General features: G+C 48.9%; 1 protein-coding gene across 1 annotated transcript in view; it reads left to right on the top strand.

Annotated features, from left to right (window-relative positions):
• Nucleotides 1–5196: 5196 nt before the first annotated feature.
• Nucleotides 5197–25247, top strand: part of ZCCHC14 (zinc finger CCHC-type containing 14) — a 57654-nt gene continuing 37603 nt past the window's right edge. The window contains exon 1 of the mRNA XM_022582966.2: nucleotides 5197–5856. Within this exon, the coding sequence (XP_022438674.2) occupies nucleotides 5287–5856 (570 nt within the window). The 5' untranslated portion in view covers nucleotides 5197–5286. The remainder of the gene's footprint in view (nucleotides 5857–25247) is intronic.

Below are 25247 nucleotides of genomic sequence, written 5' to 3'. Positions count from 1 at the left end.
GTTTGAAAACTTCCATTGTAAAAAGGTAAACAAAAGAAACCCAAAACACTCAAAACCCAGAGCAGCAGTTAACAGTTAGCTTTCAGAGGATATCATTCTTTCGGCGTAAGAAACATAGAAATGTGAATAACAAGCAAATATACAACAGAAGTAAGGCTGCAGAACTTAATGGTGAGAATTATTCATTATTAATGAATCACTATTCATTGGCTGCATGGCCTCTTTAAGCCTCAGTCTCCCCACCTGTAAAATAGGGAGATCCAGGACTTCCCTGGTGGTCCAGTGGTTAAGACTCCGTGTTCCCAATGCAGGGGGCACGGGTTCCATCCCTGGTCGGGGAACTAAGAGCCCACATGCTACACAGCGCAGCCAAAATAAAAATAAAATAAAACAAAACAAAAAATAAACTAAAATAGGGAGATCCTTGCAGAATGGTAGGCCTGTAACACGGACTTCACTCTGATTATGACTGCAGTTGTCGACCCAGGGATGCACACTAGAAGCCTGAGAGCAAGAACGCCTTGCCCGAGGGGGGTCGTCCAACTTCGGTGTGCCCCAGGGAGCTCGCCACATGCAGATTCCAAGGCCCCGCCCCACAGAGTCTGACTCAGCACCTGGGGTCCAGTTTGGGAATCTGCATAAGTAAGAGCCCAGGTAACTCCCACTGGGGAAACACTGCATCCAGCCCAAGGTCAAAGACACCCTGGAAAGCAGGTCTGCCCTGTGGTCACGCAGAAACAGGTCCAGATGTGGCTGGGGTCAACTGCCCATTTATGACCCCAGGTGGACTTTGGCAGCAGTTAGGGCTAGGAAGAAGTGGCATGCCACAGATACCTTTGGAATCTCCAGTTTGCAGAAACAGAGAATAATGACTTGTCACCTTTGTGCTTTCCTCCCTGAGGGACAGAGTCCTGGCAGTTGACTTAGGTCAGGATCTGGTTCCAACATATCTGAACCACGTGCCCCCAGGCCCACAACTGACCGCTCTGCATCTGTAGAATGGGAACAACGACAGCACTATCAGGATTCCTCGCACCGGCTCGTGGCCATCACTGGCTCATGGCCATCACTGAGGCTATCAGGAGCCGAGGCACCGAGCAAGGATCCCGCAGTAGGATTAGGGAGGTACTTCTTAAGTCCTGCACATTAGGGGTCCCTTTCCTTTCTCAATCACAGGAAGGCAGGGCCTAGGACAAACAAAAGCATCTAAGTGGAGACCACACACATCCTGGCCATACATCTCAGGGAAAAATAAGTGGTGGGTCCAGGCATGGAGCCTATGTTTTTAAGGCACCCTCATGTTAATCAGAGTCTCAATCTTAATTCTGTTTTCATTTGCCTAACCACAACCTGGCCTCCAGGCTCTTCCTCTCTGGCCGGGATTCTAAGTGAGAGGAGAAGCAAGGCCATGGGGTGGGGGAGATGGAGAGCCGTACTCCAGCTGGCTGATCTCTTGTCTCAGCCTGGTCCCTGCCTACTGAAGTAATTCAACAGTGTCACTGATTCAGATGCAAGAAGTCATCCCTCGCACATCATAGCTTCATTGCAAAATCATGTGGGGAATTTTGGGTGAACCCCAAATCTTTCTCTTTCTCAAAGATACTAAAGTGATTTCTGCTCCACCCCAGCTCTATGGAAAATGCAGGCAGACACATTGTCCTACTGTAGCCCGAGAGCTCTCCTAGACTGCACTATCATCCCTGGGCCCTGTGTCAGGCACAGGTATGGCAGGTATGGCCTGAAGGAGCGAGTGAGCCTGCTGTCCTGCTCAGCGTTGTGTGGGGAATCTCTCCCTGCTGAACACACAGCCCCACCTCCCTGTTACCTGCAGCCCCCTTTCTCTCACATGGAGGGATGCCCCTTCAATCTCCTCCCATGGGTCCCCGGCCTCTCTACTTTGTAGCAGCTGGAGAAACACTCAAGTCCCAGTGGAAGCCAGGGGTCACCTGCTGCAGAGCAAGGGAAAGTGTGAAGCTCCAAATAGCCCAGGGCTGGAGGCTGTTTCAGGGAAGGATCCCCGGGTGGCTGGGAGAGCAAGGAGAGTAGAGAAAACTGCAGCCTCAGGGCCGGCTGGGAGTCAGTGCCCACCAGTTCCGCTCCCAGGAGGCCCCTGGGGAAAGGAACAGTGTGCGGAAGGGAAAGCTCCCTTGTGGACTGGTGGCCCAGCTGCTTCACAGCAGGGACTCCAGGCCGTCGGTTCCTTAGAGTCGGGGGGCCTGGGTCTCATTTCTCCTTAGAAGCCCCAAACCCTTAGTGGGGTCTGGTCCAGCAGGGCAGGGATTTAATATCTGTTGAATTAAATTGAGCTAGACTGAAGTTGAGGGGGAAACAACACTGTATGAGTTTCCTGGGGCTGCTATAACAAACAACCACAAACTTGGTGGTTTAACACAACAGAAATGTATTCTTTTACAGTTCTGGAGGCCAGAAGTTCAAAGTCAAGGTGTCCGCTGGGCCATGCTCCCTCTGAAGGCTCCAGGGGAGGGTCCTTCCTGCCTCTTCCAGCTCCTGGTGTCTCCAGGTGTCCCTTGGCTCCAAAGCTCTGCCTCTGTCTTTGCATGGCTTTTTCTTCCCAAGTCTCTAGGTTTTTTCTGTCTCTTACAAGGACACTCTCCTTTAGGGCCCACTCTAGTCCATGATCTCATCTTGATTCTCATCTGAATTATAATTACAAAGACCCTATTTCCAAATAAAGTCACAGTCTGAGGTTCTGGGTGAACAAGACCTTTTGGGGGACACCCTTCACCCCAGTGCATACATTAAATAGCAAACAGCACAGGCAGAAGTGGCAAGAAGGCGGCTGGGAGCTGGGAGACCTTGATCCAGTTACTTGTGGCTCAGTTGTCCCAGCTGTCAAGGGCTCCCATTAGCATCTCTGACCTCCACTGCCAGCTGGGAGGCGGGGTTCCCGGCTGCTTTTCACAAATGAGGAAACTGAGGCTCAGAGGGGTTGAATGTACGGCCAAGGTCACACAGCCCGCTAGAGCTGGGAGTAGAATCCAGGTCGACTGGCACTGGAGCTTAGGGATTTCACAGCCATGAAGGGCTGGGTTTGAGGAAAACCCCAGCACCGATAAGGTCCCAAGATCTTTCCATTCCAAGGAACTTAATTTATCAAAAGAAAGCAAAGGTGAACTGTTTTGGTTTTCATGTTCCTTCACTTCCTCATGTCGTAGATTTTGGAATGCGGCCACTTCCCTGGAATCACTTGAGAAAGTGAGGTCGAAGAGAACAAGGATTAAATTATTCGTAGAAATTAGTCTGTACTGGGGAAGTAAGGTGCAGAGACCCAGCTGGACTCAGCCTTGCCCCTGTTGCCTATGAGGACCTAATACACTTGGGAAGCTACACTGACCTTCACCTGGATGCCTGCTCCTTCCCACAATGGCCAAGAACACCAGGTGGTTCAGGGAAGATTTGTCCCAGGAGTGGAGGGGGTGGGGGATTGGGAAGCAAATCTTCTCCCCTCACCCCAAGTATGGCTCTGCAATGTCTGTTCAACTTTGAAGTCCAGAGGTTGCAGAACGTCTTGTTAGGAAGTTTCTAGCACCTTGGACCATGTCCTGAAGAAATGCATTCATTTATTCAATCAATCTCTATTGTGTACTGCCCAGGACCAGGTTGTCAGCTCCAAAGGCGGGAGGACAGGCTTTGTTCGCAAGGGGCCCCCCAGGGCTCAGAACCTGGCGTCCACCAGGCCCCCGTTGAGCTGCTGAACAAATGCAGGAACAGGCCCCGTCCTAGACCACAGGACGTCAGAAGAAAGGTTCTACTGAACGGGCAGGGAAGAATGAATTTCTTGCTCCCCGGCCTCGGTTTCCTTATCTGGAGATGGCGGACCGCTGCCTGCAGCTGTAGGGTTATAGGTGGCTGGGCCACCAGCTTCTCCCCTGCCTGTCCCCAACCTAGAATCCGTGCCAATGCAAACGCTCCCTGACCCTGGCCGGTGTGCTTGCATCCTCTCGGTTCCCAGAGCTGAGGAAGTAACCCGCTGAAAGGAGGCCGACTTAATGGCTCAATTTGGATGAGGTTTTCGTACAGAGCTTGTTCCCGTCACATCTCAAGGCAGGCCAGCCGCCTCAGAGGTGAGGGCGCCGGGCCTCTGTGAGCTCACGACCTTCTCACGGGCCCCGGGGGCGGTTGTCATCACCCTCATTTTCGGGGGAGGCGCCCAGGGCTCAGAGAGGCCAAGCGACTCGCCCAAGGTCACACAGCTTCGCAGAGACAGAGGGGGGATGGGGACGCGGGTCTCTGGAGCCCCGCTCCGGCGGCTTTTCGAAGACACTCGCTACCTTCCTACTGTGACGCTCAGGAATAAAACGGGAAGCCCGGACTCCCGCTTCCACCTAAAACAATGCTCCACGCAGACCTGTGTGAACAAAAGCAACCAGAAATCCGCCTCGGGTTTTCGGCCCGCCCGGCCCGCCGGCCAATTGACTCCGCCGGCCGCCGCGGGGCAGGCCGGGGCGGTTCCAACGTGATCGACAGCCCCAGGGAGGCGTGGCCGGGTCAGGGGCGAATCGGATTGGGGACCCGGAACAATCATGGGCAGAGAAGGCGCAGCCCGAGCCAATCAGCTCGGGGGGCGGGCCCGGCCGCCTGGCTGTCGTGAGAGGCGGCCTCCCCGCCCACTTGCGCCTTGTCCCGGCGCCCGTCAGCTGCGAACGCGGCGCTCGGCCCGGATCCGTCCGCGGCGCTGGGAGCAAAGGCGCGAGGCCGTGGCAAGTGCCGGCGCAGATCCCTCCGCCGCCCGCTCCCGAGCCCGCTCCGAGCGCCGCTCCCGAGCCGCCGCGGCCTCCGTCCCGGGTAACGGCCGTCGGCCCAGCGCGGCGGCGCGGCGGCATGGCCCGGGCGGCTCCGTCGGGGGGCGGCCCGCAGTGACAGACCCTGCGGCGCGGGGGGAGATGGGGGCGGCCGCCTCCCGGGCGACGACGACGACGACGAGGAGCAGCCGCCGCCGCCGCCGCGCACCGGCCGCCGCCGGGGACGGGCGCGGGCCAGGAGCCCGCCCGTGAGCGGGGGGCCCGAGGCCGATCGCCGCCCCCGGCCGCCCCGGCCGCCCCGGGCCCCCCCGGCGCCCCGCGCGCGCCCGCCCGCCGGCCCCTGGCGGGGGTCTCGCCCGCGCCGCGCGCCCCCGGCCCCGGCGCGGCCCTCGGCGCCCGGCCGCCCTCGCCCTCGCCCGGCCCCGGCCGCGCCCCCGGCCGCGCCCGCCCGCGCCCCCGGCCCCGGCCCCGGCCCCGGGCGGCGGCCCCCGGCCCCGCGTGGCGGCGCGGCGCGGGCGGCAGCATGGTGGAGAAGCGCTGCCCGTTGCAGAGGGACGGCGTGTACCGCTGGTTCTCGGAGCTGCCGTCGCCGCAGCGCGTAGAGTTCCTCTGCGGCCTGCTGGACCTGTGCATCCCGCTCGAGCTGCGCTTCCTCGGCTCGTGCCTCGAGGACCTGGCCCGCAAGGACTACCACTCGCTGCGCGACTCGGAGATCAAGGCCAACAACCCGGCCGACCTGGGCAGCCTCACCAACCTGACAGACGAGGTGGTGCGCAGCAAACTGCTCGTGTCGCTGGCGCTGCTGGGCTCGGAGCAGCGCGAGGCGGCGGGCGTGCTCTACCGCACGCTCACGCACATCGACTCCATCATCCACAACTACGGGCTGCAGCTCAACGAGGGCCGCACGGGCGATGAGTTCCTGCTGCTGTTCACCATGGCCTCCAACCACCCGGCCTTCAGCTTCCACCAGAAGCAGGTGCTGCGCCAGGAGCTCACGCAGATCCAGAGCAGCCTGAGCGGCGGCGGCGGCGGCGGCGGCGGCGGGGGCCCCGGGGGCAAGAGCGCGCTGCCCACATGCCCGGCCTGCCACAAGGTGCGTGCCCGCGCCCCAAGCCCCCGTCTGAACCCCAAACCTCACACCTCGCTCCCCAAGCCCCCACTGGCACCCCACATCACCGCAAACCCCTACCCGCACCCCAGGCTTCCGCCCCACCGTCTCCTCGCCACCCCAAGCTTCCACTCCGCACTTCACTCCGTGTCCCACGTCTCCCTCCTGCACTTCAGACCCCACCCTCACCTCAACCCCCTGTTCCCTCCTTGCACTCCAAACCCGCACCCCTAGACCCCGCCCGGCACCCCACGCCCCCTGGGGCCCGTCGCACCCGCCTTGCTCGGGGCCCGGGGGAGGGGGCTCCGGGACTGGGGAAGGGCGCACCGGGCAGAGTTCGCGGCCCGCCGGGCCTTCGGTACACGTCTTCCGCGGGAAGCTGGAAGCGCGATAAGGCCTTTGTCCCCTTCATCGGGCTCTTGGGCGACAGATAACCGTTACACATTGTGTCCTCTTGGTTTCTCCAAATCTGGTGTTTATTATCAGAAAAGGAAGCCGCTAGTGAGGTGGAGATTAGAAGGCGCTGTAACGATAGGAGACGTCCGCGGGGTGCTGTGTTGGGGCTCCCACGGCCTAGGTGTCCATTTCCCCTGGAGTGGTGGGGTCGGCGTCGCCCCGAGGAGGTTAGGGTCGGCGTGGGCCGCAGGCCGCCATGGGCCGCAGGCCGCCGTGTGCACGTGTGTCAGTGTGTGCGTGTACGTGAGTACACGTCTGCTTGAGTGTATGTGCATTGTGTGTATACGTGAGTGTGTGCTCACGTATATATGTGTATAGAGTGTATATGTGTATTTCTGAATGTGTACGTGTGTCTATTTATATTGTGTGTAAGAACAGGGCTGTTGTAACAGACGGAAAAGCAGGTTTGGAGCCTTCAACGCATGTGAAACAGTTATTTCTCCGTGACCCGCCTTCCTTTTTACAAACAAATCCTAGGCTGATTGAGAGTCCAACTAGGATTAGTTAAAAGATCTCCTGTCTCCAAATTAAACAGGAAGGGCAGAGTGGTCATTCAGTTAGAAATGTGAACTTTTGTCTAGATGTTTAAAAACTATGTAAACACAAAGCATTTGGGGCTCCAATGTCTTTTTAACAGCCCCCTGGGACCCTGTGCCAGAATTGTGCTCCAAGCAAAAGGATTTATCTTTGACCACGTGTGTTGTGTGATTTAGGATTAAAACTGACTTTCTTTGGTAGTAAAAGATTGCAGTCATACCAGTAGTCTAAGTGCTTTTTGATAGTGTCTCCGCTGTCTGAAACTAAAGCTTTGTTTCTCTGGTTTACTAGTGGTGGTTTTTAAACTCTTTCAACTGTGGATTGTGGCTTTTAATGATTTCCTTTGAGACGGGGTTGTGATACCTACATTGGTTGGTTTTGGTTTTTTGGTTTTTTTTTTAGCTGCATTGGGTCTCCATTGCTGCGCGCGGGCTTCCTCTAGTTTCCGCGATCAGGGGCTACTCTTCCTTGTGGTGCGTGGGCTTCTCATTGCGGTGTCTTGTTGTGGAGCACAGGCTCTAGGCGCGCAGGCTTCAGTAGTTGTGGCACGCAGGCTCAGTAGTTGTGGCTCGCAGGCTTTAGACTGCAGGCTCAGTAGTTGTGTTGCACGGGCTTAGTTGCTCCGTGGCATGTGGGATCTTCCCGGACCAGGGCTCGAGCCCGTGTCCCCTGCATTGGCAGGCAGATTCTTAAACACTGTGCCACCAGGAAAGCCCCCCTACATTGGTTTTTAACTTGTATCTTTTTTGTGATATGAACCACCTCTGAGACTTTGGTTTCCTGTTTTAAGCGTGTGTTCAAATCCCATCCTAAAAATGTTTTTCCAGCTATGACAAAGGGAAAGCAGGGCCCTATTAAGATGTGGTTGTCCACAGGGCACTCAGTAGGCTCTGGGGTGCTGGTGTTCATGGGATTTCAGTCCCTGGTGGCCAGTTTCATGAGGTCTCAGTCCTCTGTTTGTGTTAGTAAACACTGGTAGTGTCGTATTCACCTCTTGAAGGGGATTCCTTTGTGTATACGGATGAATCACTTTATAAAAGCAGAAGATGGCAATTATTTTGGCGGGGCAGCGAGCTAAAGCTAGAACAAAAATACCTTTTTTAAGAGAGACTTTTTGTCAAGCCAGAAACCCCTTTGATGAGATGCAGGGGCTCGGAATTGACCAGCTGTGTGACCTTGGCCAGAATCCTCTCTCCTCCTGGTTTTCCCTTTTGGGGTGGAAGGCAGGTTACCTGTCTCATGGGCTCGTTTGGAGGGTTCCATGAGGTCCCATGTGAAGCGCCCAGGAGATGTTCTATGAGTGCTCTCTTGGCCTTGTCCTCTCTGGCTTTCCATAGAGGAGCGCTAACTTTTTTTTTGGCTGCAATGCTGGGCTTGTAGGATCTTAGTTCCCCGACCAGGGATGAAACCCCGGCCCCTGACAGTGGGAACGCCAAGTCTTAACCACAGGACGGCCAGAGAATTCCCTAGGAGTACTAACTTAAGCAAGGCACGTTGTCAGGGAGTGAAATATTTATGTTTTGGAGTTTTGGTGTTTTCTAAGTTGATTTTTGAATGCGTAGTTACTTGGAGCTGGCTTTTTTGTTGTTGTTCTGTTCATCCGTGGGAAATTGGAGAATTTTGCCTGATATTTAATAATGAGGTTATAATGAGGAACCTTGGGGCCATTGCTTCCATGTTTCAGAAACAATCATGGTGTCTAGTTTTTTTTTTATATATAAATTTATTTATTTTATTTTATTATTTACTTTTGGCCGCATTGGGTCTTTGTTGCTGCGCGCGGACTTTCTCTAGTTGCAGTGAGCAGGGGCTACTCTTCGTTGTGGTGCACAGGCTTCTCATTGCGGTGGCTTCTCGTTGCGGAGCACGGGCTCTAGGCACGTGGGCTTCAGTAGTTGTGGCACACAGGCTCAGTAGTTGTGGCTCGCGGGCTTAGTTGCTCCACGGTATGTGGGATCTTCTTGGACCAGGACTTGAACCCATGTCTCCTGCATTGGCAGGTGGATTCTTAACCACTGTGCCACCAGGGAAGCCCATGGTGTCTAGTTTTACCTGGTACATCCCCTGTGTCACTGCTGAACTTAACTTCACTCATATTCATTTAACTTTCTGTTCCTTTGCTGCTTTCAAATTTATGCCTGACACTGATGCACAAGTCCTGTGAAATCTAACAAGTGAGCCTTTTGCCTTGTTAGTATCCCTAAATCTAATATTTAGTGCAGTCCTGAAAAAGCAGCCCCTTCAAGCTGTGTTTGCATTTCTTTTGTAAGACATTGTGTTTTGTTTTGAACTCTTTGAGCTTAGAGACTTTGTGTTTATCTTTTAGAGATAAAGATGTTGATTGTTTTTTATTCTTTATCCTATTTAAAGGGACATACTTCTTGTAATTAAATTTTCTGATATAGTATTTGCAGTTCCTTCTCCAAAGCCTCACTGGGTTATTTTAAAATTCTTCTTGCTCCAAGGACTTGTAGAAGAAGTTTAAAAGTGTGAAGAATGTAAAATAGACATTTTTACTTTCAGAAAGGAAGGTGTTCATAGGCTGGAGGGAGAGTGGGTGGCTTCGCTGCGCTCAGTAGCTAGGTGCTGCAGGTGTGCAGTGCGAAAAAGGGAAAAGTTTAAATTTATCCTTTACCATCTTTTCTATGTATAGGTGATAAAGTGCTGTGGCATATGCTTATTTATTTATTGAGACTTAATTCGTATATCATGAAATTCCCTCCTCTGAAGTGTATAATTCAGTGGTTTCTAGTATATTCAGAGTTGTGCAGCCATCACCACTGTCTGATTCCAGAACATTTTCATCACCCCTAAAAGAAACCTGTACCTATTTGCAGTCACTTCCCATTCACCCTCCCCCACCGGTGACAACCACTAATCCACTTTCTGTCTGTGGATTTGCCTGTTATGGGCATTTCATGTAAATGGGATCACACACTAGGTGGCTTTTTGTGGTTGGCTGCTTTCACTTAGCTTACTGTTCTCAAGGTTCACTCATGTTCTGTGTAGCCTGTGTCAGCACTTCACTCCTTTCAGGTTGAATAATTTCTGTTGTGTGGCTCTACCCCGTTTTGTCTGTCCATCCATCAGTTGATGGGTTTGTGAGTTGTCTCTGGTGCTTGCTTCTAGACTTTTTCATTCACGGCTAGTAGGCTGGTGTCTTAATCCCTTCCACCTAACACTTGCTCAGTCGTCTCCGGAGTGTCGCCCACACACGGCCGTCCGGAGGGGCCTGGCTCTCACGTTAAGAGTCCACCCGGAGGATTGCTGGGCGTCGGCGCGGCGCCCGGCAGGTCTGTCTCTGGCCTCCCAGAGGAACTGCAGTGAGAGGTGGCGGAGGCCACTCTGCTCTCAGGACCGATGGTCAGCTCCGTGGTCACGCTGTGAGCCCCTCCTGCCCTCCCGTTCCGGAATCCTCGTGATCAGGACCCTCACGGACCTATTTCCAGAGGGCGTCGAAACTGTGTCTAAAGTGCTTAGTGCAGGAGTGTGGTGGGTGGTGGCCCTTCTCTGGGTGTGTGTCCTGTGGTACAGCTCCGGAGTCCTCCTCTGGGGGCTGAGTGCCCGAGAAACTTGGGGTCCACGCAGATACGGCGAACAAACCTGCTAATAATCTCTTGCCCAAGGCAGGCGAGAGCTTGCTTTGTCTCGTTGCTTTTCGTAAGCTGTTGGAAATCGTTGCAGTTCAGAGGTGAGACACCTGGTGGTTTGTCATGTGCTGTAGAAACGGCTTCCTCTGGTTTCTCCTTTAACCCTAAACCCTGGACTGTTGGAGCTGAAAGTAGTCTGAAACCACAAGAAGGGACTTTGCCTGGAACTGCTGTTGTTCCCACTCAGGTTAAAGGAAGAGCTGTGCCTGGAAGGCCAGTGCGGCTCCCTGTTCACACTTGTTCCAGGCAGCTGAGGTCCAAGGTCACCAGTCTCCACGCAAGTCTGGCTTCCTTCATCACACTGCAGGAGAGGGTGTCCTGAGAGGGATTGGAGTTTTTTTTTTTGGCCAGCTTTTATAGGTCCCACAGAGTGTCCTCTTTTTGTAGTGAAGTACGTGATAAGGAATTGAGACGTCCTGGGGTACAGTTTTAATTGCTTTTCTGCTGCTGGTGTGTTCATTGAAAATGAAGACCCCTCACCGGTCGTTGGAGTCGCAGTCCTGCTGTTTTTCTCCTGTATAATGGCTCAGATTGTGTGGCACTTTAATGACTGTCTTTTGCCCTCAGGTTAATTTAAGGCTGTTTACTTTGACACGAGCTAGTTAGCATTTGCTTTATTTAACTCAGCAAACATTTTTGAGTTCCTGTTCCACCTGTGTTCTGGAGTATAGTTGTAGAAGCGGGAAGTGTCATGTCATATTAGGGTGTGATGAGCGATGGGGTAGCATTACTGATACAAGTTAGAACGTAATTGCAGATGAACATCAACATTAGCCTTGTTTCTGCAGTTTTTGAAGTTCATTGTTCACTTAGGCTTTATTGTACCCATCTTTCTTCTCAGTCCTGTATACTTTATTTACCTTCCTTTTGGATTGAGGACATTTTGGATTAATATATGTATTTTCCCAACAAATTCAATTCCGAGTTTTACAACTTGAAAGGAAGCTAGGAGAAGGGACCCGAGCTGGTACATCCTTTCTGTTTGCTAAATCGTTGACTGCTGACCTCCTTAGAGGCTGTTAGTAAATCAGAGGAAAAATTTTATCACATCTAGGAAAAACAGTCTCTACTTCAGTATTCTTTTTATTTTTTCCTGCCTTAGATGGATTGGATTTTAGAAAAAAAGATCCTTTGGGTATCTTTTTTTTTTTTGAGAACCCTCCTCAGAACACTACTTGTCTCATTAGTTTGAGTAGGAACTGTTGCCCCAAGTTCACTAATTGGTTTACAGATTATTGAAGGGTTTCTGATGTTTGACTTTACCCTTGACATATACAGTTTAGAAATCAGTTTCAACCAGGCAGCTTTTCTCCAGTCTCTGTAGCGGTTTTGTGGGAGCCTCCCTATTTATAATAGCCACTCTATTTTATGGCTGCCCTGTGAGACCTAACATATTATAGCAGCGTTTCCTGTCAAAAGCGAAAAGCAATTATCAAGAACTAATAAAATATTTGGTTAATTCTTAAGCAGTCTGTTTTGTTTTGGGTTAGAAGGCCCGACGTTATTTAGAGTGAAGAGAAGACAAAGGCAAGACCCACTATCTTTCAAGTAATTGCTAATTTCACATAATCTCTTTGGCACAGTATATGGCCGGGACCTCGGAGGCAGGGCCAGTGGACGCGCCTCTGGGGGTTGGAGCTTCGGGTGGATGTTTTGGGGCAGAGGTTGCCTTTCTGTCCCAGGCAGTCCCTCTGTCTCTGTTCTGGTCACATCTGCCTGTTTCCTCAGGGACATCGTTAGGTCACGTGCTGCGCTTTGCTATTTCCTGACCTCCCCACCTCCCCACAGCGACCTTTGACCTCCACTGTTTTCCCACGTGGAGCATCAGCCCTTTCGTGGAAACAGCGAGACCCTTCCTTCCACCTGTCCCCTCCGTCATCCGCTCACGTCTTGGTTCCTTTGTGACCAAGTCCTGTCCCAGAGCAGCCAGCAGGCCTGCGCTCTAGGGAGAGCCCATTTTTAACAGTTTGGTGTGAATCCTTCTGATGTTCTAATGCCTGTATAAATATATACTTATGTATTCTTTGAAAACATCATATATACATAATTAAATACAAATAGGATCTCCCATACATGCTATTCTGCCCGTGTGTGCGTGTGCGTGCACGCACACAGACACACACACACACACACACACCCAGTGGTAGAGAATACAGCCAGCCTCCTGGAACCTGGCTCCTGCCCCCAGCCTCTTCAACTAGAACAGTTTTTATTAAAGGGAACCCAATAAATCTTTTAAATGAAAAATATTTTAATAGATAATGAGAAGTAAAAAGAAAATTGAAAAGCTACAAAAGAATATTCAATGAAACATCCCCTTCTTGCCCCTCCCCCATCCCCCATGCAATCAGGGGAGGACACACAGGACGTTTCAAGGTTCCTTTCCTTTACCTGGTTGTTGATACCTTTTATATCACATTAAAAAAACAAGTTTTTGGTTTTTTTGTTTTTTTTTTTACCCAGGAACCCATGCAGTTCCGTTCCCCTCTTTGTTCCTTGTAGAACCTTCTAGAAAGACTCTGTGTTTACAAATAGGTAACTGGTGTCTTGCTGCACACACAGGTCTGTCCCTTGTTTGCTTCTCTTGGCGACTTTCTTGATGAGCACTCTCATGTCAGTCCACAGAGCTGCTTCATTCTATTTTGTGGCTGCCCTGTGTGTCTCTACTGATGAGACATCTTACAGACAGTGTCTGTCACTTCCATATCATGTACACGTCACCTGCATATGGCCTTTCACATGTTGGTAAGTGTGTCTCCAGAGCAGAAGCCTGGACGTGGGGTTGGTGGCAGGTCACATGGTCTGCACTTATGTAATTATTTGGGGTGTCGCCAAGCTGCACCTTGTGGGACCTCCACAGCGTGTGTGAGCACCTGTCTGTGTCCCTCCCCTCCTGCGGGGCGTCAGCGCACCGCTGGCTGCTGCCGGGCACTTAGGCGAGGAATGCTGCTCAGTGCAGGGACATGTTTGCAGGTGATCCATTTTATTTATCTTTGTTGAGCTCTCCGTATCCTTTGCCCCTTTCTGTTGGGTTGTTGATCTTTTCTTTATTGTTTTTTAGGAGCTCTTTAAGTTTCAAGGAAATTGTCCTTTTGTCTTTAGTGGAAGTTGTAGGTATTTGTTTTCCAGGTTTGGGTTTTTTCCAAAAGACTTTACTATGCAGTTTTTGTTGTTTGTTTGTTTGTTTGTTTTTAATGTCATTCTTACCAGTCTCGTTTGGCTTCTGGGTGTTGTGTCCCAATTAGAAATGCAGTGTACATAATGTGTCGTGCCTAGTACTATACATATGCATAGACTGTGCTCATGTACACATCATGCATTATACATGATAACCATTCCCGGTGGTGTCTCCTTACGAAACTCGTGTGGTTTCTCATTTTACATTTAACAGATCCATCTGGAGTTTATTTGGTGTAAGGTACAAAGCTGGGTTTATATTTTCCAGATGACCACCTAGTTGTCCCAGTGCCATTTGTTGAATAATGCATCCTTTCCCTCTCAGATTTGAAGTGCTGTCTATTACGGTACGGCGTATTTCCCAAGTATGTTTCGGTTTACTTCTAGACTCTCTGTTGGGTCTCACTGATGTCTTTATCTTGATGACCTCTTATTTGCCAGATTCGTTGGCTAGTTTTCAGCCCTTATCCTTCTCATCTCTCATTTGTTCTGTGGGTTCCCTGCGCAGTGAAATTCCCCAGGGGATGGTGTTACTTATTTTATTTTTTTTTAAACAAATGGGGCTGCTGAGATGCTGGGTTAAAGGGTCTGGGCGGGGCCTAGTCATCCGCTGCCTGGGAGCCGGGCCCCCTCCCTTACTTCTCTGGCACCACCGACTTCCTCCTGCTTCTATGAGCGTTTGTTTTCCGTTTCTCTCCTGCTTTCCTGCCCTTTTGATGATGGTATTCCTCAGGCTTCTCTCCTCCTTTCTCTTCTCTTGTTACTTTATAATTCATGACATATTCAGCTGTGATTTTGCCACTCTCTCTGGTTACCCCCAAATCTCTAACTAACTGGGACTGAGCTGCAGCTGGGTGTCCCAGGGAGCTCAGTGTGTCCAGAGGCAAGGTCCTCTCTTCCCATCCTTTACTGCTGCGCCCTTGTCCTGATCCCCAGCCGGGAGCCCACGCCCGCTTTCTCATTTTCAACCAGCTTGTTCTCAGGTCCAAGCATCTCCATAGACTTACTGTTCTCCATCGGCCCTGCCGCAGCCCGGGTCAGCGTTGGTTCTGTCTGTCTCTCTGTCCCTTGCTCTCTCCCCACCTCACCTCTCCCTAACACACTTGGCATGATGGTTACATCTGTGGGACACTCCTTAGTAGGTGGGTTTGGGGTGGTTTATCAGGGATTCAGGGTACAGATTAAAGCCATCTTCTGGGGACAAGCACCGCCCTAGCCACACGCGGCCCCGCCTCATCCCGAGTCAAGAAGCAGACGGGAATGTGAGTGAGTGACGACCTCTTTGTAGAATTAACTGATGCCATTGTTTTAAGTCTACAAGAGGCAACTTTATAACTTCTCTCTTTTGTTTTTTGATTAAATTTAAAACAGAAATTTCAATACCTTAACTCCTTTTAGAAATAACAGTGACATGTTCAGGTGCCGACCTCAACCTGGTTGTAGTCTAGTACCACACCTACTCGTCTCCCTGGCCTGGGTCTGTGTACTGTAACACCCCGTAGTCTCCCTGGGCCCCTCTTAGCCTCTAACGGCAGTTCCCAGGGTGGCACAGGAACGGTCCTGGTAAGATGCCCGTAGGAGGGTTATTCTCTGGCACGCAGTTCTCAGCATGGTGTGCTGCGTCCCTTGTGATCTGCCCCTTGCCTGGCTATATTCAGCTTTTATATTGCTCCTGTTCACTGTGTTGCCTCGTTGCCCTGAGCCTTTGCAGATGCCGTTCTCTCAGATGGGACACCTGCTGCCTGGGGCACCCTAGCCCACACTTCCTGGTGCACACGTATTAAATAAGCCTTCTTCTGGCTCCTGCTGGCCTAGCCCTTACCCTACTATAGTAGGGTTCTTTAAGTTTTCATCACCAAACTTTGCCTTATTGGAGGGCAGAGACTGTGTCTCTGTCTTTCAATCCCAGAGGCCAGCGGTCCCTGCCACCTAGTAGGAGCTGGGTCCTGAGAGTCTGTGAAAACCCAGTGGAAGGGACTTGTTGGTGTTTATGAAAGGCCCCCCCAGTGAAAACCTTTTCTTCCTTAGTGCTTTTCCTCTCTATGGCCCTATTAGTAATATCTGTTACCAAGTCACACTCTCCATAGCCTTTATCCAATGGCTGTTTCTCTTACGCATTACACAGCAGTAGATTCTAGTGAAATTTTAACATCTGTATCCTACTTGGTTTTTTTTCAAAAGCCAGCGTGCAAAAGCTTCTGTTGGGAGAAACTCTCTGAATGGGATGTTTTGGCTTTATATTACGCTGTGACAAAACTAAGTTTATGGACAAGTACACCCAGAGCTGGGGAGGAGGTGAGAGCTGGGGACAGCGCGTGTGGTCGTCCGGTGCTCTGGTGGGCTGGTCACTTGTGGAGCCGTGCACGTGGATCAAGTCGTCTTGGAGAGGTAGCTTAGAGCTTGTGTCTCTAAACGTAAGGCTCTTTCGCTGTTTTCCTTTAGTGTTTGCAGAATTGTAAATCATGGTAAGCCTAGATGGTTTTTAATGTGCTATAGAACGGCAGTAAACCGAGCGACTGTTATTAGTCAGTTGTTAGTTTATATGTCTTTTATGCTTTAAACATTGACATCAGATTCATTATAAGAAGGGAGCATTATAGCATCATTTCCTAGTTATTTGGGACTTTTACATAAGAACTTCAGTAGAATTACTAGAAAGAAATTGTATCCTCAATTTTCTTACTGATTCACAGTGAATCTAATTAAAACATGTATATGTAGGAACTACTTCTAGAAATATTATAGTCTAGACTAGAAAAAATAACTTTGAAAAAGGAGGAGAATTAATTTGTGGGGAAGAGAAACAGTCCCTTCTCCCATCACATTTGGGCATTTTAATAAAAATTAAAAGCTTGGGAATAATGTTAACAACCTAGCTATAATAAAGTCAATTAAATTAATGACATACTTTGAGCGTACTGGGTGTTGAGGTTGTGTGGGAAGCGCTGGGTGGTGCGTGTACTCCACCTGGACGCAATTAAGTATTAAAATACTCTCCGGAACTCCGCTCTTCCCTGTGGGAGGATGATCCTCCTGTCGCCAGCTTCGTGACAGAGTATGTTTCTGGTACGGGTACTTTGCAGGCTGGGATTTTTCTGAAAACACTTATTTTGTGTGGGTTTTTTCCTGTACTTTAAAGACTGGGTGTGAAGCTCGTGAACCAGTGTGCTGTTCATATTCGTGTTGGGGAGGCTGATTTACCAATCACAATGACTCTCTTTCTTTCAGAATTGTTAGGAAAGAGATGAGTAGAGGACAGGTAGCACGCACACAAGAGGGGTACGTGCCCTGTGCGGGGCACTCTGCGGGCTGCTTCTCATGTGTGTGCGCGGTCTTCCCAGTGAGTCTGTGAGGGAGGTTCCATCCCATCCCGTCCTGTCCCCATTCTGGCAGCAAGGAGACAGACACAGGGCTTAAGGATGCGTAACTTCAGAGGTGACATGAGTAAGGGGCTGTGTGTATTATGTGACACCAAAATTATGTTAAAAGTGGTGGGGGTTTTTACTTCATCGTTAAAAGTGAGAGGAAAACCCTGAAGAATATGAAATGAGAAGACAAAGGAGGCTAAGCTCTGTGGCTCGTGGAGTAGGAAGTGGGAGGCATTGGCAGTTATGTGAGCTGCGGGCGCCCAGCCACCTCTGGGTGGCTCTGATTGCTCCTCGGAACCTTTTGTCATAGTGATGTGGTTCTTCTCCCAGCCACCCCACCCCTACTCATTCATTTTTATTCTTTCAGTAGCCTTTCGTTGATATCCTCAGTATTACAGCTCAGTGTATGTATAGTTTAGTTTAAAGGTAAAACTTACATTCTGTACTTGCACACTTTTTTTTTTTCTGTTTTAACATTTTTTTTTTTTTTTTCCGGTACGCGTGTCTCTCACTGTTGTGGCCTCTCCCGTTGCGGAGCACAGGCTCCGGACGCGCAGGCCCAGCGGCCATGGCTCACGGGCCCAGCTGCTCCGCGGAATGTGGGATCCTCCCGGACCGGGGCACAAACCCGTGTCCCCTGCATCGGCAGGCGGACTCTCAACCACTGCGCCACCAGGGAAGCCCTAACCATTTTTTAATTTAACTGATTTATTTTTTATCATCTTTACTGGAGTATAGTTGCTTTACAATGCTGTGTTAGTTTCTGCTTTATAACAGTGGGTCAGCTATACGTCCCCATATATCCCCATATCCCCGCCCTCTTGCGTCTCCCTCCCACCCTCCCTATCCCACCCCTCTAGGTGGTCACAAAGCACCGAGCTGATCTCCCTGTGCTATGCGGCTGCTTCCCACTAGCTAGGTATTTTATATTTGCTAACCATTTTTTAAAATTGGAGTATAGTTAATGGACAATGTTTTGTTAGTTTCAGGTGTACAGCATAGCGATTCACTTATACATACATAAATTCTTTTTCAGATTCTTTTCCATTATAGATTATTACAAGATACTGAATATAGTTCCCTGTGCTATACAGTAGGCCCTTGTTGTTTACCTATTTTATATATAGTAGTGTGTGTATGTTAATCCCAACCTCCTAGTTTATCTATACCGTCCCCCTGTCCCCCCGCCCCGCTATCCCCTTTGGTAACCATAAGTCTATTTCTGTTTTGTAAGTAAGTTCATTTGTACCATTTTTTAGATTCCACATATAAGTGATATCATATGATGTTTGTCTTTCTTTGTCTGACTTCACTTAGTATGATAATCTCTAGGTCCATCCATGTTGCTGCACGTGGCATTATTTCATTCTTTTTTATGGCTGAATAATATTCCGTTGTGTGTGTATACCATATCTTCTTTACCCATTCATCTGTTGATGGACATTCCGTTTCTTGGGTATTGTAAATGTGCTGCTATGAACATTGTGGTGCATGTATCTTTTTGAATTAGAGTTTTCATCTTTTCTGGATATATGCCCAGGAGTGGGATTGCTGGATCATATGATAGCTCTGTTTTTAGTTTTTAAGGAATCTCCATACTGTTCTGCATAGTGGCTGCACCAATTTACATTCCCACCAAGAGTGTAGGAGGGTTCCCTTTTCTCCACACCCTCTCCAGCATTTGGTATTTGTAGACTTTTTGATGATGACCATTCTGACGGGTGTGAGATGATACCTCATTGTAGTTTTGTTTTGCATTTCTCTAATAATTAGTGATGTGGAGCATCTTTTCATGTGTCCGTTGGCCATCTATATATCTTCTTTGGAGAAATGCTTATTCAGATTTTCTGCCCATTTTTTAAAAAAATAAATTTATTTATTTTTGGCTGTGTTGGGTCTTCGTTTCTTTACGCGGGCTTTCTCTGAGTTGTGGCGAGCAGGGGCTACTCTTCGCTGCGGTGTGCGGGCTTCTCATTGCAGTGGCTTTCTTGTTGCGGAGCACGGGCTCTTAGGTGCACGGGCTTCAGTAGTTGTGGCGCATGGGCTTAGCTGCTCGGCAGCATGTGGGATCTTCCCAGACCAGGGCTCGAACCTGTGTCCCCTGCATTAGCGGGTGGATTCTTAACCACTGCGCCATCAGGGGAGTCCTTCTGCCCATTTTTTTGATTCGGTCGTTTGCTTTTTGGATATTAAGCCACATGAGCTGTTTTGTATATTTTGGAAATTCGTCCCTTATTGGTCGCACTGTTTGCAAATATTTTCTTCCATTCCATAGGTTGTCTTTTCGTTTTGTTTATGGTTTTCTGTGCTGTGTAAAAAGCTTTTAAGTTTAATTAGATCCCATTTGTTTATTTTTGTTTTTATTTCCATTATTCTAGGAGACAGATCAAAAGAATACTGCTATGATTTACGTCAAAGAGTGTTTTGCCTATGTTTTCCTCTAGGAGTTTTATAGTATCCGGTCTTACATTTAGGTCTTTAATCCATTTTGAGTTTATTTTTGTATATGGTGTTAGAGAATGTTCTAATTTCATTCTTTTACATGTAGTTGTCCAGTTTTCCCAGCACCACTTATTTAAGAGACTGTCTTTTCTCCATTGTATATTCTTGCCTCCTGACTGTAAGTGTGTGGGTTTATTTCTGGGCCTTTTGTTCTGTTCCGTTGATCTATATTTCTATTTTTGTGATAATACCATTACTGTTTTGATTACTGTAGTTTTGTAGTATACTCTGAAGTCAGGGAGCGTGATTCCTCCAGCTGCATTCTTCTTTCTCAAGGTTGTTTTGGCTCTTGAGGGTCTTTTTTGCTTCCATACAAATTAAAAAGTGTTTTGTTCTATTTCTGTGAAAAATGCCGTTGATAATTTGATAGGGATTGCATTGATTCTGTAGATTGCCTTGGGTAGTGTGGTCATTTTAACAATGTTAATCCTTCCAATCTGAGAACATGGTATATGTTTCCACCTGTTTGTGTCGACTTCAGTTTCTTTCATCTTGTAATTTTCAGAGGACAGGTCTTTTGCCTCCTTTGGTAGGTTTATTACTAGGTATTTTATTCTTTGTGATGAGATGGTAAATGGGATTGTTTCCTTAATTCCTCTTTCTGATATTTCATTGTTAGTGTATAGAATTGCAACAGATTTCTGTGCATTAATTTTGTATCCAGCAACTTTACCAAATTCATTCATAAGCTCTAGCAGTTTCCTGGTGGCATCTTTAGGATTTTCTATGTATAGTATCCTGTCATCTGCAAAGAGTGACAGTTTTACTTCTTTTCCAATTTGGATTCCTTTTATTTCTTTTTTGTCTCTGATTGCCATGGCTAGGACTTCCAAAACTACACTGAATAAAAGTGGTGAGAGTGGGCATCCTTGTCTTACTCCTGATCTTAGAGGAAACGCTTTCAGCTTTTCACTGTTGAGAATGATGTTGGCTGTGGGCTTGTCATCTATGGTCTTTATTATGTTGAGGTATATTCCTTCTTTGCCCACTTTCTGAAGAGTTTTTATCATAAATGGATGTTGAATTTTATCAAAAACTTTTTCTTCATCTATTGAGATGATAATATGGTTTTTATTCTTCAATTTGTTAACGTGGTGTATCACAAAATGCACACATTTTAAGTGTATCATGTGAGTGAGTGAGTGTTTTTCACCACTTGAGTTTTGGTAAATGAATGAACCCCTACCAAGATACAGAACATTACTATCACCCCCAGAAAATGTCCTCATTCTTTTTTGGGTCAGTTCCCACCTTTACTGCCACCAAACCCTGCTATCTCCTACCTCCTGCCTTTTTTCTTGTTTTTCTCTTCTATTTTTCCCCCACCATTGATTAGTTCCACCTTCTCTGGAACTTCATTTAAGGGGACTCATAGACTCCATTTGAGCTATGGGCTTGCTTCCTTGCACGATTTTTAGTGGCTGGTCCAGGGGTTACTGAAGTTTCACAGTCAGCCTTCCTGGAGTTCATGTGGAGAGTGAGAATCTTGCAGTTGTATTGTACCCATAAGGTTTCTCTGTCCTTCGTGCTGTGGTTAAATATGTATTGCTTCTATATAGGCTGTTTAGTCCTACAATATATTTTTTGCTTTAATAGGAATATATATTTTTTAAGTTAAGATAAAATATAGTCTTTTACGTTTACCCACGTATTTGCCATTTCTCCCTTCAGTCTGGAAATCTTTTCTTCAGCATGTTTTGGAGTGCAGGGCTGATGGCAAGAAATTCTCTGTTTTCTTTTATCCAAAAATGCTTTGTTTTGCCCTGTATTGTTAAAGGGTGTTTTCACTGGATGTAGGATTCTTTGTTGACTGTTCTTTTTCTTCTAGCTTTTAAAAGAGTTGAGACATGTCTTCTGGCCATCATTCGTTTTATGGTTCTGTATCCAAAGTGCTCTTTTCCTCTGGCTGGTTTCAAGATCACCTCTGGCTTTGGTATTGGAGCAGCTTGACTGTGTTGTTTTCTTGAATTTATCTAGTTTGCTGTCCTTTGAACTTCCTGGATCTGTAAATTTATGTCTTTTACTAAACTGGGGAGATTTTCAGCCATAATTTCTCCACGGTTTTTCCTGTCTCCATCTCTGTTTCCTTCTGGGACTCTAGCTGCAAGTATGTTAAACCTTTTGATATTATTCCACAGGTCCTGGAAGCTTTGTTCTTCTTTTTTTTTTTTTTCCCCCAAAATATTTCTCTCTCTCTGTGTTTTGGATTGGACGCTTTCTGCTGATCTGACTTGAAGTTCACTGACTTTTCTATTAATTCCAAACTGCTGTTAAGGCCATCCAGTGGATTTTTTATTTCAGAAATAGCACTTTTTGTTTTAGAATTTCCATTAAAATTGTTTTTGTTATTTTAGGACAATTTTTTAGAGCACTTTTAGGTTCCCAGAAAAATCGATCATAATCACCCAAAGTCCACAGTTTACGTTAGGGCTCACTCTTGGTGTTGTATATTTTATAGGTCTGGACACATGTGTAATGACGTATATCCACTGTTACAGTATAACAGAGTCTTTTCACTGTTATTAAAATCCTCTGTGCTCCACCCATTCATACCCGCCCCCCCCAACCCCTGGCCACCACTGACCTTTTGACTGTCTCCATAGTTTTGCCTTTTCCAGATGTCACATGGTTGGGATCAGATGGGCTTCTTCACTTAGGAACATGGATTTAAGCTTCCCCCACGTCTTTTCATGGCTGCAGAGCTCATTTCTCTACAGAGCTGGGTCATAGTTCATTGTCTGGAAGTTCACAGTTGATTTATCCATTCACTTACTGAAGGCCATTGGTTGCTTCCTGAGTTTCCATTTTTAGAAACAGTTTCTGTGTGTCTCCTGAGATCTCCTCTTTGGTTCGTATACCATGGGCATATTTTCCCTCCCGTCCTGGAGCCTCGTTACAGCAGCCACTTCTCGCCCCTTGCCTCGGGCCGCAGCTCCGGCTCGTCTTGTGCCTGCCCTCCTTTTCTCTTTGTGGGTCTCGTTTTCGTTCCTTTATGTGGCCAGTAATTACGGATCGCTTCTTGGACTTTGTGTGTGAGGCGTTGTGGAAACTCTGGCTTCTGTTCTGCCCTCCTGAAGGGCGTTGGCGCCCGGTTGCGTTTGTTTGGTGCGGTGGGCCTGGCCGGGCCCCTCCCAGGCCCTCTCCGGTGTCCGCTGGCTGCTGCGGTCTGTGCAGCTGATGGGTCCTGGGGTGACCGCCAGGGCCCTGCCCTTGGTGCCCGGCTCAGGGCTCACGCGGAGCGTGGGCAGGAGTCATATGCAGGATTTGCTGTTCCCCTTCCGGGCGCTGTCCTTTCGGGGTTTCCCTCTCGCCTTCCAGCTGCTGGAGTCCACCAGCATTCCGATCTCTGGCTTTCCGAGTTGGTGAGACTTGGGGCCCTCCCTGAGCTTCAGCTGCTCTTCTCTCTGGTGCGGCCTAGGCCTGCTGCACAGGAGCTCACCCGTGCACATCTCACTTCCAAGCTGAGACCTCCCCCTGGTTTCTCCTGTGTTTGGTTGTGTCGGTTCATTGTTTTATATGCTTTCTCCGGAGCTTATGCTTATCTGCAAAATATTGCTCTGACTACTCAGCTGTTATTGAATGGAGAACCACCTGTGTTTTGTAATCCAAGTGTTGTGGTCAGTGTAGACCATGGGTCCAAGAAGGAGTAACGCTCCCCGAGGAAGTATAGCTGTGAAGGAGTGCTTCCCGCTTGCTGGGACTCGCGTAACTGTAAAGGTGAGGCTCTGGGCAGAGGCGGAGAAATGGGCTGGCCCGGTGCCTTGAGATTAGCGTGTCCTTTGGAGACTGCACATAGATGCTTGCTGAGGTGCTCTGGCACTCAGGGTGCTGAGGAGGGTCTGGTGTGTGAGAGGGCGGGCTCAGCGCCCATACCCGTGTGCCTCTCAGGTGCAGGGTCTGCTGCCATCTGCGGCTGGAGGTGCCTCTTGAATTTCTTGACCTGAGTGTCTTCTCTGATCACGCGTTGGGCCCTTTCCAGCCTGATCTTTCCCTGAGCAGCTACCTGGCCCTGAGCGACTGAGCAGCTTGGCCGTGCTCGTAACAGGCGTCTGCTCAAGTGGCTCCTGTAGAAGTAACTCCCCAGGGCCTGTGTTACTCATGCTCTCTGGACCTTTGGTGCATCCTCGTCTTCAGCTGGGTGGCTGCTGCTCGTTTCCAGCTGCTTTGGGTGCCTGTTGTCCCCCATCCCGGATGCCCCAGTGTTCTGGACTGAACCCGTATCGTGGCTCGCACCCCGGGGAGTCAACCACTGGAACGTGTGCTGCTCTGCGAGGTTCATCTCTGGTGCTTGAATATTACGTCTAGAACCAAAATGGTCATTAGAGCCCAGTTTACTCATTATGACTAGACTTTGACTCATGTTCTCAAAGAAAACCCCAATATTTAAGCACACTTCTGGCCAAAATGCGCACGCTAACAATATGGTGTGTAGTATGCACTTAATGTCAAAAGTCCTGAGGGTAAAAAGGACCGACTTTGGCTGTGACGTCCACGAGAAGAAACTCTACCTGAAATTGACACTGCCGTGCAGAAGACCGCAGCCCTGCATTTGAAGTGGTTTCCACGAGTACACCGGTCACACGCCTTACCTTTTTCCTAAAGGGGGAGGGGCTGCCTTCCTGAATGTATTTTACATTCAGCATTGTCTTCAGCGTTTATTGAGATCCCACGTGGCTGTGCCTTTCGAAGTTCTGGGTTTAATAATACTCCTGCGTGACCCCTTGCGTCATTCATGGTCCTCACCACTAACATTGCACCTTTCCTTCGACACCGCTGTTTTTAATGCTCTCCTGCCCCTGCCTTAAATTTGCTGCCTGTTGTCTGTTCAGTTCTAGGAGAATACACCTAAGCTGTTGACAGTGTTTAAAACAAACCTCTGAATGAGAGGCTGGCAGTGCGGCTGTCCAGACGAAGCCTGTCCTGCTACTCCCGGCGCCTTCCCCCACCGCCAGGCTCTGGTTTAACTGCCGGCTGCCGGCTGCATGGTGGCCTGGAGTTGGATTTCTGAGCTTCCCGGTGTGCACAGTGAGGCTGGGTGCGCAGTGGGGCTGCACCGCCCTGAAGGCTGCTAGGGAAGAGCATGGCTTTCGAGCCGCTTTGCTGGAACTCATCTGGTTACGTACTTGGTACCTTGTGCTGAGATTTTTGAGTGGTAATCGTTTTTTTCTCCCTCCTTTTCTCTTTTTTAATGAGCAGAGCCCTAGGGTAAGAAATATTAAAAGCAGTGTTTTTATGTGGAAAACGGTTTTTGGTTAGCTCTGGCTTCCGCTTGCCTAAGTCAGCAAATAGCTTTCACTATTAAACTATCTATTTTCTTGTTCTGGGTTTTAGAGACACATAATCACTATTTTAGTAAAATGCTTACAAATCACTTTTCTTTTTGATTTTATGTATTTTTTCCCCATTGACTTAGAAGTATTTAACATGTTGTTCTTTCCAGTATAGAGGTGGTACTGGGAAAACACGTTGAAAATCAGGGACTCTGTTTGTAGTTGCTGGAGTTCATGCTTGTGCTTGGAGGTCCCTGGCGTTCATGAGCTTCGGCCAAGGAGGCCTTGCTGTCCAGCTCTTGGAGACTCAGGGCCCCAACCCATCTGTCCCTGCTCCTGGAAGCCCTTCCTGCAGGTGTTTGCTTGGCTGACTCCCGGTCCCACGAGGCCTCAGCTCCTCCGTCCTCCCTAGACCA

Source organism: Delphinapterus leucas, chromosome 20 (assembly GCF_059928025.1).
Source record: "Delphinapterus leucas isolate spDelLeu-1000000601 "Yukka" chromosome 20, BTC_Dleu_Yukka2, whole genome shotgun sequence".
Classification (NCBI taxonomy): Eukaryota; Metazoa; Chordata; class Mammalia; order Artiodactyla; family Monodontidae; genus Delphinapterus; species Delphinapterus leucas.
Note: the sequence above shows the minus strand (reverse complement) of the source record. Positions and strands in the feature narration are given on the sequence as shown.